The 15,891-nt window shown below is 33.0% G+C and overlaps 1 protein-coding gene across 5 annotated transcripts in view; it reads right to left on the minus strand.

Moving 5' to 3' along the window:
• Vps51 (vacuolar protein sorting 51) overlaps positions 1 to 15,891 on the minus strand; it is an 87,681-nt gene that overhangs the window by 37,097 nt on the left and 34,693 nt on the right. For all 5 annotated transcript variants that reach the window (XM_089092903.1, XM_089092900.1, XM_089092902.1 and 2 more), the window contains exons 6-7: positions 4,051 to 4,121; positions 218 to 326 (exon numbers count right to left, since the gene is read on the minus strand). In XM_089092903.1, coding sequence (XP_088949029.1) covers positions 218 to 326; positions 4,051 to 4,121 — 180 coding nt within the window. The remainder of the gene's footprint in view (positions 1 to 217; positions 327 to 4,050; positions 4,122 to 15,891) is intronic.

A 15,891-nucleotide genomic window follows, 5' to 3' on the forward strand; every position in this document is an offset into this window, starting at 1 on the left:
AACAACAACTCAATAATGTAGTTGTTTCGCACTTAAATAATTTCTACAAACTCTTTTCTTTCTTTCTATCAAACTCTCTTTTCCTCATGTCTCTCTAACTCTCTCCTCCTCCGATCTCTCTTGTCAAGCAAATTGATTACTTTAGAAGTTGTCTAAGAGAACCCAAAACAATAAAAAAAATGACAAAACAAGTAAAAAAAACATGAAAGGAGCTTACAAGAACATTCGTATCATTCTCATTTGACTTTTGCCAGACCTCAACTTCCTTGGAAAGCTCAGCAATTTCGATAGATAGACACTTTCCACCGCTTTGGAGAAACAACGACCTACAAGTGATTACAAATCTTAGACTGTTAATTAGATTTACAATCACTCCGTCACTATGTTGAGCGTTATATAAAGCGCTTAAACGTATATTTCTTGATTATTTTTTTTAAGCCAAGATTAAACAGTTATCGCTTCATCTTTGAGAAACAAAACACAAAGCATAATATTCTACAGTCTGAAAACACAGGAAGGAACTTATTAATAGTTTAAAATAAATAAAAAAAACATCCAAAAACAGACAATAGTGCAAGCCGATTATAGGGCTTACGATATAAAGTATTGAAACACACCCACAAGAACCCATAAAGTATGAAACACATCCTGCGACAAGCAAAAATTATAAACTGATACCCGAGGAGGAAAACATTGTCAGAAGTATTTTTTTGGGTTCAAATTTATTTCATATATGTAATTTTAATCCTAATAAGTTTCCACTGAAAGCGACATCCATAAAAAAGATTGCATATTTGAACTGAAATAAGAAAATTCTCAAATAAGAGCTCATATCTTGATACCAGCGAGTATAGCGCATTTGAAAACTTGATTTTCAAACTTCTTCTATAATGGAATAATTGGAACAGGCTGTAGCTTTAAATCCATTGGCAAGCATATCGAACCGGCATATCTGCTCGATATCAGTTCGGAACGATGGGAGTATAAAGCTTAATTGACTTTCAATTCAGGCATCTAGTGTCTCTTACAGATATAAAGATAAATTCCTATGTTTTCATCAATTTAAAAAAAAAGAAACGCAGCCACTCTTAGATGGTCAAATGAACTGTCCAAAGTGGCTCAACTGATTAATTAGATCACATACTCAACAACACAAAAATGAAGACAATAAAAGTACACAAAAACTAAATAATGTTCTTCACGCTTTCGCCCTGTATCCTGACTAAGAGGAATCTTTTTGACCAGTGATTTAAATGATAAAACCGATCCAGAGCCTCTAATGCTGTCCGGGAGCTACAGCCACGTGACGAAACACATGGACTGACTTCAATATATTTCTCTACCAGCTTATTTGCATTCCTAGTATGATAACAACGGTAACCAGAATTAATAGAAAATATACCCTCAAAATAGGCTAGCGCAACACCATTCAAACATTGGTATACCAGTGTTACTAACTGGTGAACTTATCAATATCCATGGAGAACCTTTTTTCGTACCCAAATGCCTATCTTGACGAAAAAGGACTAAAATTTGGCATCAGACACGACAATAGAGCATAGCAGGAAAACAATTTTGGCAATTCAAACCATGCATAAAGCACGCAAAATAAAATGCTCGAGACACATGGTTCTACAATAGCGGCTCTTGAAATGTTTGTTTTTTTTAACTCTGTGGAACTAAGGTGTATTCGAGCCCAATTGCTATTTTATGGTACTAAATGACAGAAATTGATAGTTTGCTCCGGTGTGATCTCTAAAACACAAACACCTCTTTCTAAAATTCAATTTCTGCCCTCTTAATATAATAATGACGGTTTTGGTAACCAGGGGGAGGGGTAAAAACACTTCATCCCACAATATTTATTTGCATATTAATGCGCATAAAAAAACATCCCCAAAAAGTGCCCCCTTGTCCTTAAAAATAAAAATTTATAGGGCGTTGCATCAAAAATGCCAAAAAATGATTTCTCATGGGATATTTTTGCGAGCAATCTATGGCTATTTTTTTCTTTTTTTTTTTTTTTTTGCTCGATAGAATTATGGCCCAATTTCGAGCGATATTGTTATTTCGGGAAAAATTGTTGTTCTATGGTACTGATTGACAAAAATAGACAGTTTGCTACGGCGTGACCTCTTTCCATACTTAAAAAGACACTAAAACTTTCAACCTCTGTTCGAAAGACTTTCTCGATATTCTACGACTACTGGTTTGATACCACAATTTGACTATGACCACTCGTTGGACGAAATTTCATGATTTTTTTTAATGATTTCTAAATTTGAATTGCCGATCATTTATTTGTTTTATGTTTTCCTTTTTTATGTTGCAGACTTGGATAGCCGATCATTTATTTGTTTTATTGTTTCTTATTTCTGTTATGAATTTAGATTTGGACAGCCTAGCATCTATTTGTTTTATGTTTTCCTTTTTTATGTTGCAGACTTGGCGTATAAAAATAAGCACAAAAAATGTGGAATCCTTGAAACTAAAAATTAAAAATTAAAACTGTCCCAGAATCAATATTTCAAGGAAGTAATTACTTCAAGGGATCTCCTTGAAGTAATGAATTTGGGACTGTTTTAATTTTAGTTCAAAGATCAAGCATTTCCTTGTCTTATTTTATTTTTATATGTGCTTTGTTCAGGATGGCTCATGGTATAGAGCCGAAGTATTCATTGAGGGTTAAAAAAATGTCACTATCTTAGATTAATTCCCCATTGTTTAACCTGTTGCTGTTTGTATGGTGGAAAGGCAGTGTGGTGTTCGTCGTTATTTGTTGTGTCTTCACCTAGAAGTTTCGAGTGAAAAGGGTGAAGAAAGGGAAAAAAAGGTTGAAAAAGAAAGCATAGTAGCGCCCAGATAAAATTTGACTTAAAGACGCTTCGAGATACCCCCTGAAAATTAAAAAAAAGTTTTTTCTTTGACTTCCCATAAAGTCATAAAGGGATCGCGAGATTTGACTCGACTTGATTCACACTGATGGCCCAGATGACTCATAAACATTAGCCAAAACAACAGTATACGATCACTCCTAAATCAAAAATTACAAATAAACACGTATACCACATCCTCCCTCCCGGAAAAAAAACAACAAAATATCAAATATCGGAAAAAATACAAAATAAAATACAAAAGTTTCGTAAAAAAAGCCCCATACTTCCAATCTATGTTCACAGACATATTGAATTAGATGATTTTATATTAAAGAAAATCAATCTGTAACTGACCCGTTCTATTACAGTGAGTATCAATAAAAAAAAGGGCTCAATCATCCAAAAGCTTCAATTGGAACGAAGCTCATTGGTAATTGTAAAAAAATAGGCAATAGAAAATGATGTTTAAAGATTGAAACAGGGATATTTGAAACGTTTTATCCTACTACAAGGAAAAGTAAGTATAAGAATAGACTTTTACTTAAATTGAAACTCTTATAATGAGAGGCAGGGCTCTTTGCGACACACTGAACCAGAAAAAAAATTCTCTGAACCGGTTTTGATCTCCAAACCGGTTTATTAAATTAGTAGACATATGAATACGTGTGTTTCCCCTGTGTGAATTCCTATAGGATAGAGTTCCACAAACTGGGCCTGAAAATAAGGAAGAAAAGCTACCTCTGGTTCCACTTTTGTTCGGACTGACGAAATTGCAGCGTGTCAAGATCACGCTCAACAAGTATTAGTTGTAAGGCCAAAACAACTGTTTGAATGAATCGAGCTCTAATCGAACCCCCTCGTAAAGTCTTATATCATTTATGAGACAGTTTCCGCAATTAAAAATACTGGAATTTAACCAAAGATCAGAGATTTTCATGAAATTTGGTCTATATACATTGTTTTGATTCTCGCCACTAGACGACGCTTCTACTCATGTTGTAATTTGTTTTTATTAGACTAACATAAGTCTTTCTTAAGTTAGAACCGCTTAATTAAGTTGGAATGGGTAGACTAACTTGTCAAAACTGAGTAACTAAAAAAACGATAAAGGTTTACGGCCTAAGCTCTTACTATGCTTAGAAAATGTTAAACAAGAAGAAAAATAGTATATCACCTTAATTCATCAGGATTTTCATTAAGCTTCAGTAAAAGTGAGGTGGATTCTGATATTACTTCGACCGTTGCCTACGAAAAAAAAAATATACTTTAACTTTTGTTATACAAAAATGTAATAAACCTAAGTTCCAGCAGAGGATGGGTTCAGCATAATGGATGGGTTCAGCAATTTGTTCAGCATAATTGAAAAGTCCAACAACTATGCCTCTAGGGATGGTATGATCCCCCACAGCCCCTGGAGAAAAGGCAATTGGAATTGGGGGATAATTTCCTGTTGGAAGGGAAGTTTCCGAGGAGACCTTTCCATGGAATATTTTACACAGGGATAATTTACCGGGATTCATCTAGGAATCTCGTTTTGCTTGTCTTACTTCCTCTTTCGTGAACCAATTTTACACGGAGATGTTCCGGCGGAATTATCCAGGGAAAATTGACTGCGGGGTTAGAATTCTTTGGGAGAATTTTTCCGTGAGGGGGATTTCACACAGGACAAATTTTCCATGGGGGGACATTCCTTGGCAGAAAGCTCTCCATTGAGGGGCGGCAATTTCCAGAAAAAATTTTCGACGAGAGGGGAGGGGGATCACAAGTATGATTTGGAAAACAATCAGAAATAAATAAATAAAAATTCAAATGAAAAAAGAGCCTTCCGGGAGGAATTACTCGCAGGAAATTTTCCTGGGATAATTTTCAGCAAGGATGGAATTGTCCAGAGGTAGTTTTTGGGGATGGGGGGTTCATGCAATAGGAAATTTCTATGGAGTTATTTTGGAGGAAACTGATATGTTTTTTCAACTGAAAGTAAGGAGCAACATCCAAAATTTAAACGAACAGCAATTATTCGATTTATGAGATCCTTAACCCCTCGCTCTTTGCACTAAAATTTGACTTTTTATCCCAAATTCTTTAAGAGCGACTGCTGTAATGCCAGGCCAGTTTAATTGAAATAAAAAAACTTTCTTTAGTTGGAATAAAAAGTTTTTTTAAAGTACTAAAAAACTTGAACGTGAAGAGCGAGGGATTGAGCAGGGGACAGTCCCCCTCATACACTGAACAACTTTTGCTTGTTTTAAGTTTAATATAGATCTTTAATTTCAGTTAAAATACTTGTTTTTTTATTGAATAATATAAAACACAACAATGTACTTACTATAGAATTAGAAATATCAAAGTCGAAAAATTTTTTGGCGCAAAAAAAAATTTAGTACGCATAAAACTTCAAGTGGTTATTCTACGCTGTATTTTACGTTTGCCAATTTTACCAATTAGCCAATTTGTCTTACACTTTCGATTTTAATTTCAATGCAAAAATTTAAGAACGAAATTGAGCCTTGGTGCAACAAAGTGATACGTTGCCTATATCTTAAAAAGTTTTTACATAAATTACGGGGAACAGATCCATCCTTGTCTTTATTCGTGATTAAGATGATTGAAAAAGTCCATAGTCATACCCGCCTCTTCTTAGCATTGTTATTGCCTATTTTTTCTTTATTTTTCTTTCATTTACTATCTTCTTCTTTATTATCTCTCCTTTCCTTCCAAAGAAAATCGAGAAAGATTACGCATGTAAACGTGAATCGCTTCAAATCGAAGATAAATCATGCTTGCAACGACAGCTGCAACCTAGAACTGCAATAAAATAGAACGATGTTCTGTCTAGCCCAATAAGAACGGTAGTAGAGATGGGGGTCCGACTCGTGTCACCCACCCCTGCTGCCACCTATAACTTTTTTTAACACCATATATTGGCATAGAACCACGTGGTTTATGGTTTTCTCACTGAGAATGAAAAAACAGGAATTTTCTCACTTGAAAAACCAGGAATTTTGTCTGTTTTATGGATTTTGTCAGTGAGAATGAAAAAACAGGAACTTTCTCACTTTCATGGATGTCAACAGCAATTTATGTATGTTTCATGGTTTTTGTCAGTGAGAATGGAAAAACAGTATTTTTTTCACTTTGCTGTCAGTCATTAATCAAATTGTTTCCGGGCATAGTTTAGTAATGTCTGACAGGTACTGCTCCAGGAATAGATCCATGTCATTAATGTCTTTGCCTCAGAAACAACTCTTTTGGTCGAACTCCAAAGGATATTAATAACCAAACGCCATGAAAACAATTCTCCATGAAACATCTTAACGATGAATTGTTTTAGCGCGGGAATCAGGTTTCTTATTAATTTGAAATGCATTAGCGCAGAGATGTCAAAAACAAAAGGAACACGCTGAATTACGTTTAGGGATAATTTTGGCGAAACTTTTTTAGACAGGTTATGGAATTATATCGGCGAAAGATTTTTGAAGAGATTTTGGAAGAGGATTTGAGGGTGAAACTCTGTGGTCGTTATAATACACAAGTTTCATTTGAACAGTGTTGTGAGGTCCTCTACCCCAACCCCAAAGGGTTCCGATCCCCCGACCCCAACCCCAAAGGAAGCCCCCTGTCCTCAAAGGTCCCCCAAGCTCCCCAAGGGCCACCGGCGCCCCCCAAAGGCCCACCCCAGCCCCCCCAAGACCCTCCCCCGGCCCCCCAAAGGCCCATCGAGCTCCCAAAAGACCAACGGGGTCCCAAAGGCCCTCCACCGGTCCCCAAATGTCCCCCAGGCTCCCAACTGGCCCCCCGGACCCCCCAAGGCCCACCCCCCGCCCCCCAAAGGTCCACCGAGCTCCCAAAGGACCGATCGGTCTTCAAGTGCCCCCCAGAACCCCAAAGGCCCTCCCTGTGCCCCAAAGGCCCTCCCCCGGTCCCCAAAGGTCCCCCGGGCCCGAGAAGCGCCGCCGGGCTGCGCCGTGGGCCAGGACAGCGCCGCCGGATGTGCCGCAGGGCTGCACCGCAGGTCAGGAAAGCGCCACGGGGGATGCGCCCCAGGGAGTCACCACAGGAACGCGCCGCAGGATGCGCCGCAGGGATACGCCGCAAAAAAAAGGAAACTAAAAAGTAAAAATTTCGAAATGTTATCCCCCAAACGCCCTCCTCAGACCCCCAAAGGCCCTCCCCTGGTCCTCAAAGGTCCCTCGGGCTCCCCAAGGGCCAACCGGCCCCCCAAGGGTCCCCCAAGGGTCCCCCAAACACCCGCCCTGGGCCCCCCAAAGAGTCCCCGCTCCATTTTTTTTAATACTTTTTTATGGCTTTATTATATCTTTTCTGAACAAGTTCCATTCATAATGTCATTCCTAAACCCATTTTCCAAACTCAAAGAGTCCACTCCCCAAATCATAAATACTTTCTTGAATTTTTTAACATTGTATTTTTTTAACTTTTTTACGTATCTTAAAATGACATGAAATATGCTTACGGCTCTACCAATCGTACTCTGTGCTTGTTCATGGACACGACGTGGCTTTCCCACTGGTACTCTATGGCAGGTTATCGACACTACCCAGTTTATTGCATGCATTAAATCAGTATTTTTTACGCAATGGAAGGATAAAAACACAATTCATATCTGTACAAAAGTGAGGATGAATTATTCGACGAACGAATGTGCACATGATAAAATCATTGTCGTATTGAATGCTGACAAGGAGAAATACCTGAACTATGAAACGAGTACAAGCGGTAACACTATTGGAAATGTATGCATGCGTTTTCATGACAGCGAGAAGTCAGATTTCTTTGAACTATCGAAATCATTCAAAATTGCTCAGGGTGGATATGCGAGGGTGAGAGCACCAGAGATGATAGTGCTAAAGGAGAATGCCAACTTAAAAATAATTATTGATGATCGGGGGCAACTCCTTGCTTACAGTTCTGGTAGCACGATACCTATTGATAGATCCTATTCCCATCATTCTGGTATTAGCATTTTAAAGAGAACAAGAAGGAGAAGACAGGCATACTCCTGCAATAATGTCATTAATCATATCTTGTCAATATGCCAAAACTGCCATCTATGTAAAAATAATGTGAGAATAGACAGTGAAATCACAGGCAGAATAAAAAGGACATTAGCAGACAATATCATCAATGAATATAAAGATGAATTGACGGAAAGTGAAGCGCAAGTGTACTAATAATGTGTAATAATGTATTTAACTTATTTTTATATTGATATTCTACATTTCATTATCTCATTAAAAATATTTTATGCATTATTTTGTTAAGTGTTCATTATCTTAGGGTATGCTAGAACGTCAAACGCTCAGAATATCTATTAAAAAGGTCAGAGATGAAAGAAAAAGAATTTTTAGAGATATAGATACAACTAGCAGGCTCAATGTTTCATAGAAGATAGAAAAGTTCAAGATATCTTCTGAATTTTACCTAAGAACACAATTCAATTCTAATTTCACCAGAGAAAATAAAAAGCTTCCACTTCAGTTTTAAGTTCACCGATACATAAAAAATTTAAAGTTCACTTCTAAATTTTTCTGTAGAAGATAGGAAAATTTATGCTATGATTGTGATTATTTTCCATGAAGATAAAAATTTTCACTTTAATTCTAAATTTTCTTAAATTCAATTCCGACCTTTCTCAAAGAGTCAAATTTAAAGTTCTGTTCTAAATATTTTCCCGGAAGAAGAAAAGTTCAACTTCGATTCTGAAATTTTCTCAATGAAAATGAAATAAGTTATTGATCATTTCTATTTTCCCAAAATAAATATAAAAATTTTCCACTTCAGTTCAGATTTTTCTCAAACAGATGAAAAAATTTAAAATACTGTTCCAAATTTTTCATAGAAGTTAAAAAAGTTCAAGTTCTCTTCAGAATTTTACCAAAGAACACAATTCAATTCTAATTTCACCAGAGAAAATAAAAATCTTCCACGTCAGTTCTTTATTTCATAAAGACATAAAGAAATTTAAAGTTCAATTCTAAATTTTTCTGTGGAAGATAGGAATAATTATACTATGATATTTAATTATTTTACATGAAGATGAAAAGTTTCACTTTAAGTCTAATTTTCCTAAATCCTGAAATGACATGAAATATGATTACGGCTCTGCCAATCGTACTCTGTGCTTGTTCATGGACACGACACGGCTTTTCCAATAGTACTCAATGGCAGGTTATCGACACTACCTAGTTTATTGCATGCATTAAATCAGTATTTTTTACGCAGTGGAAGGATAAACACACAATTCATATCTGTAAAAAAGTGAGGATGAATTATTCGACGAACGAATGTGCACATGATAAAATCATTGTCGTATTGAATGCTGACAAGGAGAAATACCTGAACTATGAAACGAGTACAAGCGGTAACACTATTGGAAATGTATGCATGCGTTGTCATGACAGCGAGAAGTTAGATTTCTTTGGACTATCGAAATCATTCAAAATTGCTCAAGGTGTGTATGCGAGAGTGAGAGCACCAGAGATGATAGTGCTAAAGGAGAATGACAACTTAAAAACAGTTATTGATGATCGAGGGAACCTCCTTGCTTACAGTTATGATAGCATGATACATATTGATAGGTCCTATTCACATCTTTCTGGTATAACTATTCAAATGAATGCAAAGCAAAAAAAACAGGCCTACTGCTGCAATAGTGTAATAAATCATATCATGTCTACCTGTCAGAACTGCTATCTATGTAAAAATAATGTGAGAATAGACAGTGAAATCACAGTCAGAATAAAAAGGACATTATCAGACAATATCATCAATGAATATAAAGATGAATTGACGGAAAGTGAAGCGCAAGTGTACTAATAATGTGTAATAATGTATTTAACGTATTTATATATTAATATTCTACATCTCATTATTTCATTAAAAATATTTTATGAATTATTTTGTTAAGTGTTCATTATTTTAGGGTATGCTAGAACTTCAAACTCTCAGAATATATATTAAAAAGGTCAGAGATGAAAGAAAAAGAATTTTTAGAGATAAAGATACTACTAGCAGAATCAATGTTTCATAGAAGATAGAAAAGTTCAAGATCTCTTCTGAATTTTACCAAAAAACACGATTCAATTCTAATTTCACCAGAGAAAACAAAAATTTTCCAATTTAGTGCATTATTTCACAAAGACATAAAGAAATTTAAAGTTCAATTCTAAATTTTTCAGTAGAAGATAGGAAAAGTTATGCTATGATTGAGATTATTTTCCATGGAGATAAAAAGTTTCACTTTAATTCTAAATTTTCTTAAATTCAATTCCGACCTTTCTCAAAGAGTCAAATTTAAAGTTCTGTTCCAAATATTTTCCCGGAAGAAGAAAAGTTCAAATTCGATTCTGAATTTTACTAAAGAACACAATTCAATTCTAATTTCACCAGAGAAAATAAAAATCTTCCCCTTAAGTTCTTTATTTCACAATGACATAAAGAAATTTAAAGTTCAATTCTAAATTTTTCGGTGGAAGATAGAAAAAGTAATACCATACTTGTGAATATTTTCCCGGAAGATAAAAAGTTCTAGTTCAACTTAAAATTTTTTCAACGAATTGAAGAAAAGTTCAAATTCTCTTCTGAATTTTACTAAAGAACACAATTTATTTCTAATTTCACCAGAGAAAATAAAAATCTTCCACTTCAGTTCTTTATTTCACAAAGGACATAAAGAAATTTAAAGTTCAATTCTAAATTTTTCGGTGGAAGATAGAAAAAGTAATATCATACTTGTGAATATTTTCACGAAAGATAAAAAGTTCTAGTTCAATTTAAAATTTTCTCAACGAAGTGAAGAAATGTTCAAGTTCTCTTCTGAACTTTACCAATGAACAAACTTCAATTCTAATTTCTCCAGAAAAAATAAAAATCTTCCACTTCAGTTTTAAGTTCCCCAATGAAATAAAGAAATTTAAAGTTCTATTCTAAATTTTTAGATGGAAGATAGAAAAAGTAGTACTATGACAGTGATTGTTTTCCATGAAGATCAAAAGTTTCACTTTATTTATAATTTTTCTTAAATTCAGTTCTGATTTTTCTCAAAGATATGAAAAATTTAAAGTTCATTTCTAAATTTTTCTCTAGAAGATAGGAAAAGTTATACTACGACTGTGATTATTTTTCAGTGAAGATAAAAAGTTTCACTTTAATTCTAATTTTCTTAAGTTCACTTTCCGATTTTCTGCAAAGTGATGAAAAATTTAAAGTTCTGTTCCAAATTTTTCATAGAAGATAGAAAAAGTTATAAATTGATTTGAATATTAGACATTAAGATAAGGACCATCAATTTAATTCTGATTTTTATCGAATAAGTGAAAGATGTTAAAGTTAAATTATGAATTTTATTAAATAATTGAAAAACTATATCTCAATTCTGAATTTTACAAATGAAAATTAAAAAAGCTTCCACTTCAGTTCTTAATTCCTCAAAGACATAAAAAATTCAAAGTTCTCTTCTGAATTTTACCAAAGAACGTAATTCAATTCTAATTTCTCCAGAGAAAATAAAAAGCTTCCACGTCAGTTTTAAGTTCACCAAGACATAAAAAATTTAAAGTTCAGTTCTAAATTTTTCCATAGAGGATAAGAAAAGTTATACTATGATTTTGATTCTTTTCATAAAGATGAAAAGTTTCACTTTAATTCTAAATTTTCTTAAACTCAATTCCGACCTTTCTCAAAGAGATGAAAAAATTTAAAGTTCTGTTCCAAATATTTTTCCGGAAGAAGAAAAGTTCAATTCCGATTCTGAATTTTCTCAATGAAAATGAAATAAGTTATTGATCAATTCTATTTTCCAAAAATAATATAAAATTTTCCACTTCAATTCAGATTTTTCTCAAAGAGATGAAAAAATTTAAAACTTTGTTCCAAATTTTTCATAGAAGATAGGAAAAGTTATACTTTGAGTGTGAATATTCTTCATGAAGATATGGAACTCCACTTTAAGTCTGAGTTTTCTCGAAGAAGTGCAAAATGTACAAGTTCTCTTCTGAATTTTCTTAGAGAAGAGAAAAAAGTTAGCTCAATTCTGAAATTTACCATTGAAAATGAAAAAGCTTCCATTTCAGTTCCTAATTTCTCAAAGACATAAAAAATTTAAAGTTCAATTCTAAATTTTTCCATAGAAGATAGGAATGGCTATACCATGATAGTGACTATTTACCATGAAGATAAAAAGTTTCACTTTATTTTTATTTTTTCTTATATTCAGTTCATTCATCTAACCACCAAAAACATTAGGTTAGGTTAGGTTAGGTATAAATAAATATTAATAAATAATTAGAAACATTTCTCCATGTTTAAGTTAGGTTAGGTTAGGTAAACTTATCACGAGCGCTCATGATAAGCTAACCTAACCTAACTTAAACATGGTAAAAATATTAAATTAGGTTAGGTTAGGCTAGATTAAGTTAGGTTAGTTTAAGTTAGGTTAGGTTAGCCTACGTACGCGCGCGTACGTAGGCTAACGTTAGGTTAGGTATAAATACATATTAATAAATAATTAGAAACATTTCTCCATGTTTAAGTTAGGTTAGTTTAGGTAAACTTATCACGAGCGCTCATGATAAGCTAACCTAACCTAACTTAAACATGGTAAAAAGATTAAGTTAGGTTAGGTTAGGCTAGATCAAGTTAGGTTAGGTTAGGTTAGGTTAGCCTACTTATGCGCGCGTACGTAGGCTAAGCTAACCTAACCTAACTTAACCTAACCTAACTTAAACATGGAGAAATGTTTCTAATTATTTATTAATATTTATTTATACCTAACCTAACCTAGACTATTGTTTATGGTGGCTAGATTAATGAAGTGAATTTAAGAAAAATTAGAAATAAAGTGAAACTTTTTATCTTCGTGGTAAATAGTCACAATCACGGTATCGTCATTCATATCTTATATGGAAAAATTTATAATTGAACTTTAAATTTCTTATGTCGTCGAGAACTTAGGAACTGAAATGGAAGCTTTTTCATTTTCAATGGTAAATTTCAGAATTGAGCTAACTTTTTTTCTCTTGTCTAAGAAAATTCAGAAGAGAACTTGTACATTTTGCACTTCTTCGAGAAAAGTCAGAATTAAAGTGGAGCTCCATATCTTCATGAAGAATATTCACAATCAAAGTATAACTTTTCCTATCTTCTATGAAAAATTTGGAACAATGTTTTAAATTTTTTCATCTCTTTGAGAAAAATCTGAATTGAAGTGGAAAATTTTATATTATTTTTGGAAAATAGAATTGATCAATAACTTATTTCATTTTCATTGAGAAAATTCAGAATCGAAATTGAACTTTTCTTCTTCCGGAAAAATATTTGGAACAGAACTTTAAATTTTTTCATCTCTTTGAGAAAGGTCGGAATTGAATTTAAGAAAATTTAGAATTAAAGTGAAACTTTTTATATTCAAGAAAATAATAAAAATAATAGTATAACTTTTATTATCTAATATTGAAAAATTTAGAACTGAACTTTAAATTTTTTATGTCTTGGTGAACTTAAAAATGACGTGGAAGCTTTTTATTTTCTCTGGAGAAATTAGAATTGAATTATGTTCTTTGGTAAAATTCAGAAGAGGACTTTGAATTTTTATGTCTTTGAGGAAATAAGAACTAAAGTGGAAGCTTTTTTTCATTTTCATTTGTAAAATTCAGAATTGAGCTAACTTTTTTTACTGCTTTAAGAAAATTCAGAAGAGAACCTGAACATCTTGCACTTATTCGAGATAACTCAGAATTAAATTGATGGTCCTTATCTTCATGTCTAATATTCAAATCAATGTATAACTTTTTCTATCTTCTATGAAAAATTTGGAACAGAACTTTAAATTTGTCATCTCTTTGCAGAAAATTGGAAAGTGAACTTAAGAAAATTAGAATTAAAGTGAAACTTTTTATCTTCACTGAAAAATAATCACAATTGTAGTATAAATTTTACTATTTTCTAGAGAAAAATTTATAAATAAACTTTAAATTTTTCATCTCTTTTAGAAAAATCAGAACTGATTTTAAGAAAAATTATAAATAAAGTGAAACTTTTGATGTTCATGGAAAACAATCACAGTCATAGTACTACTTTTTCTATCTTCCATCTAAAAATTTAGAATAGAACTTTAAATTTCTTTATTTCATTGGGGAACTTAAAACTGAAGTGGAAGATTTTTATTTTTTCTGGATAAATTAGAATTGAAGTGTGTTCTATGATAAAGCTCAGAAGAGAACTTGAACTTTTTTTCACATCACTGAGAAAATTTTAAATTGAACTAGAACTTCTTATCTTCCGTGAAAATATTCACAAGTATGATATTACTTTTTCTATCTTCCATCGAAAAATATATAATTGAACTTTAAATTTCTTTATGTCTTTTGTGAAATAAAGAACTGAAGTGTAAGATTTTTATTTTCTCTGGTGAAATTAGAAATGAATTGTGTTGTGTAGTAAAATTCAGAAGAGAACTTGAAATTTTCTTCACTTTGTTGAGAAAATTTTAATTTGAACTAGAACTTTTTATCTTCCGGGAAATATTCGCAAGTATGCTATTACTTTTTCTAAATTCCACCGAAAAATTTAGAATTGAACATTAAATTTCTTTATGTTATTGTGAAATAAAGAACTTAAGGGGAAGATTTTTATTTTCTCTGGTGAAATTAGAATTGAATTGTTTTCTTTAGTAAAATTCAGAATCGAAGTTGAACTTTTCTTCTTCCAGGAAAATATTTGGAACAGAACTTTAAATTTGACTCTTTGAGAAAGGTCGGAATTGAATTTAAGAAAATTTAGAATTAAAGTGAAACTTTTTATCTCCATGGAAAATAATCACAATCATAGCACAACTTTTCATATCTTCTACTGACAAATTTAGAATTGAACTTTAAATTTCTTTATGTCTTTGTGAAATAATAAACTAAAGTGGAAGATTTTTGTTTTCTCTGGTGAAATTAGAATTGAATCGTGTTTTTTGGTAAAATTCAGAAGAGATCTTGAAATTTTCTATCTTCTATGAAACATTGAGTCTGCTAGTAGTATCTTTATCTCTAAAAATTTTTTTTCTTTCATCTCTGACATTTTTAATAGATATTCTGAGCGTTTGACGTTCTAGCATACCCTAAAATAATGAACACTTAACAAAATAATGCATAAAATATTTTTACTGAAATAATGAGATGTAGAATATTAATATATAAATACGTTAAATACATTATTACACATTATTAGTACACTTGCGCTTCACTTTCCGTCAATTCATCTTTATATTCATTGATGATGTTGTCTGCTAATGCCCTTTTTATTCTGCCTGTGATTTCACTGTCTATTCTCACATTATTTTTACATAGATGGCAGTTCTGGCAGGTAGACATGATATGATTTATTACACTAGTGCAGCAGTAGGCCTTTCTTTTCTTCTTTGCTTTCATTTGAATAGTAATACCAGAACGATGGGAATAGGATCTATCAATAGGTATCGTGCTACCAGAACTGTAAGCAAGGAGTTGTCCCCGATCATCGACACTTATTTTTAAGTTGGCATTCTCCTTTAGCACTATCATCTCTGGTGCTCTCACTCTCGCATATCCACCTTGAGCAATTTTGAATGATTTCGATAGTCCAAAGAAATCTAACTTCTCGCTGTCATGACAACGCATGCATACATTTCCAATAGTGTTACCGCTTGCACTCGTTTCATAGCTCAGGTATTTCTCCTTGTCAGCATTCAATACGAGAATGATTTTATCATGTGCACATTCGTTCGTCGAATAATTCATACTCACTTTTTTACAGATATGAATTGTGTGTTTATCCTTCCACTGCGTAAAAAATACTGATTTAATGCATGCAATAAACTAGGTAGTGTCGATAACCTGCCATAGAGTACCAATGGAAAAGCCGCGTCGTGTCCATGAGCAAGCACAGAGTACGATTGGCATAGCCGTAAGCATATTTCATGTCATTTCAGAATTTAAGAAAATTAGAATTAAAGTGAAACTTTTCATCTTCATGG

This window comes from Artemia sp. Qi Xiang Cuo, chromosome 8, assembly GCF_049724085.1.
Source record: "Artemia sp. Qi Xiang Cuo chromosome 8, ASM4972408v1, whole genome shotgun sequence".
Lineage (NCBI taxonomy): Eukaryota > Metazoa > Arthropoda > Branchiopoda > Anostraca > Artemiidae > Artemia > Artemia sp. Qi Xiang Cuo.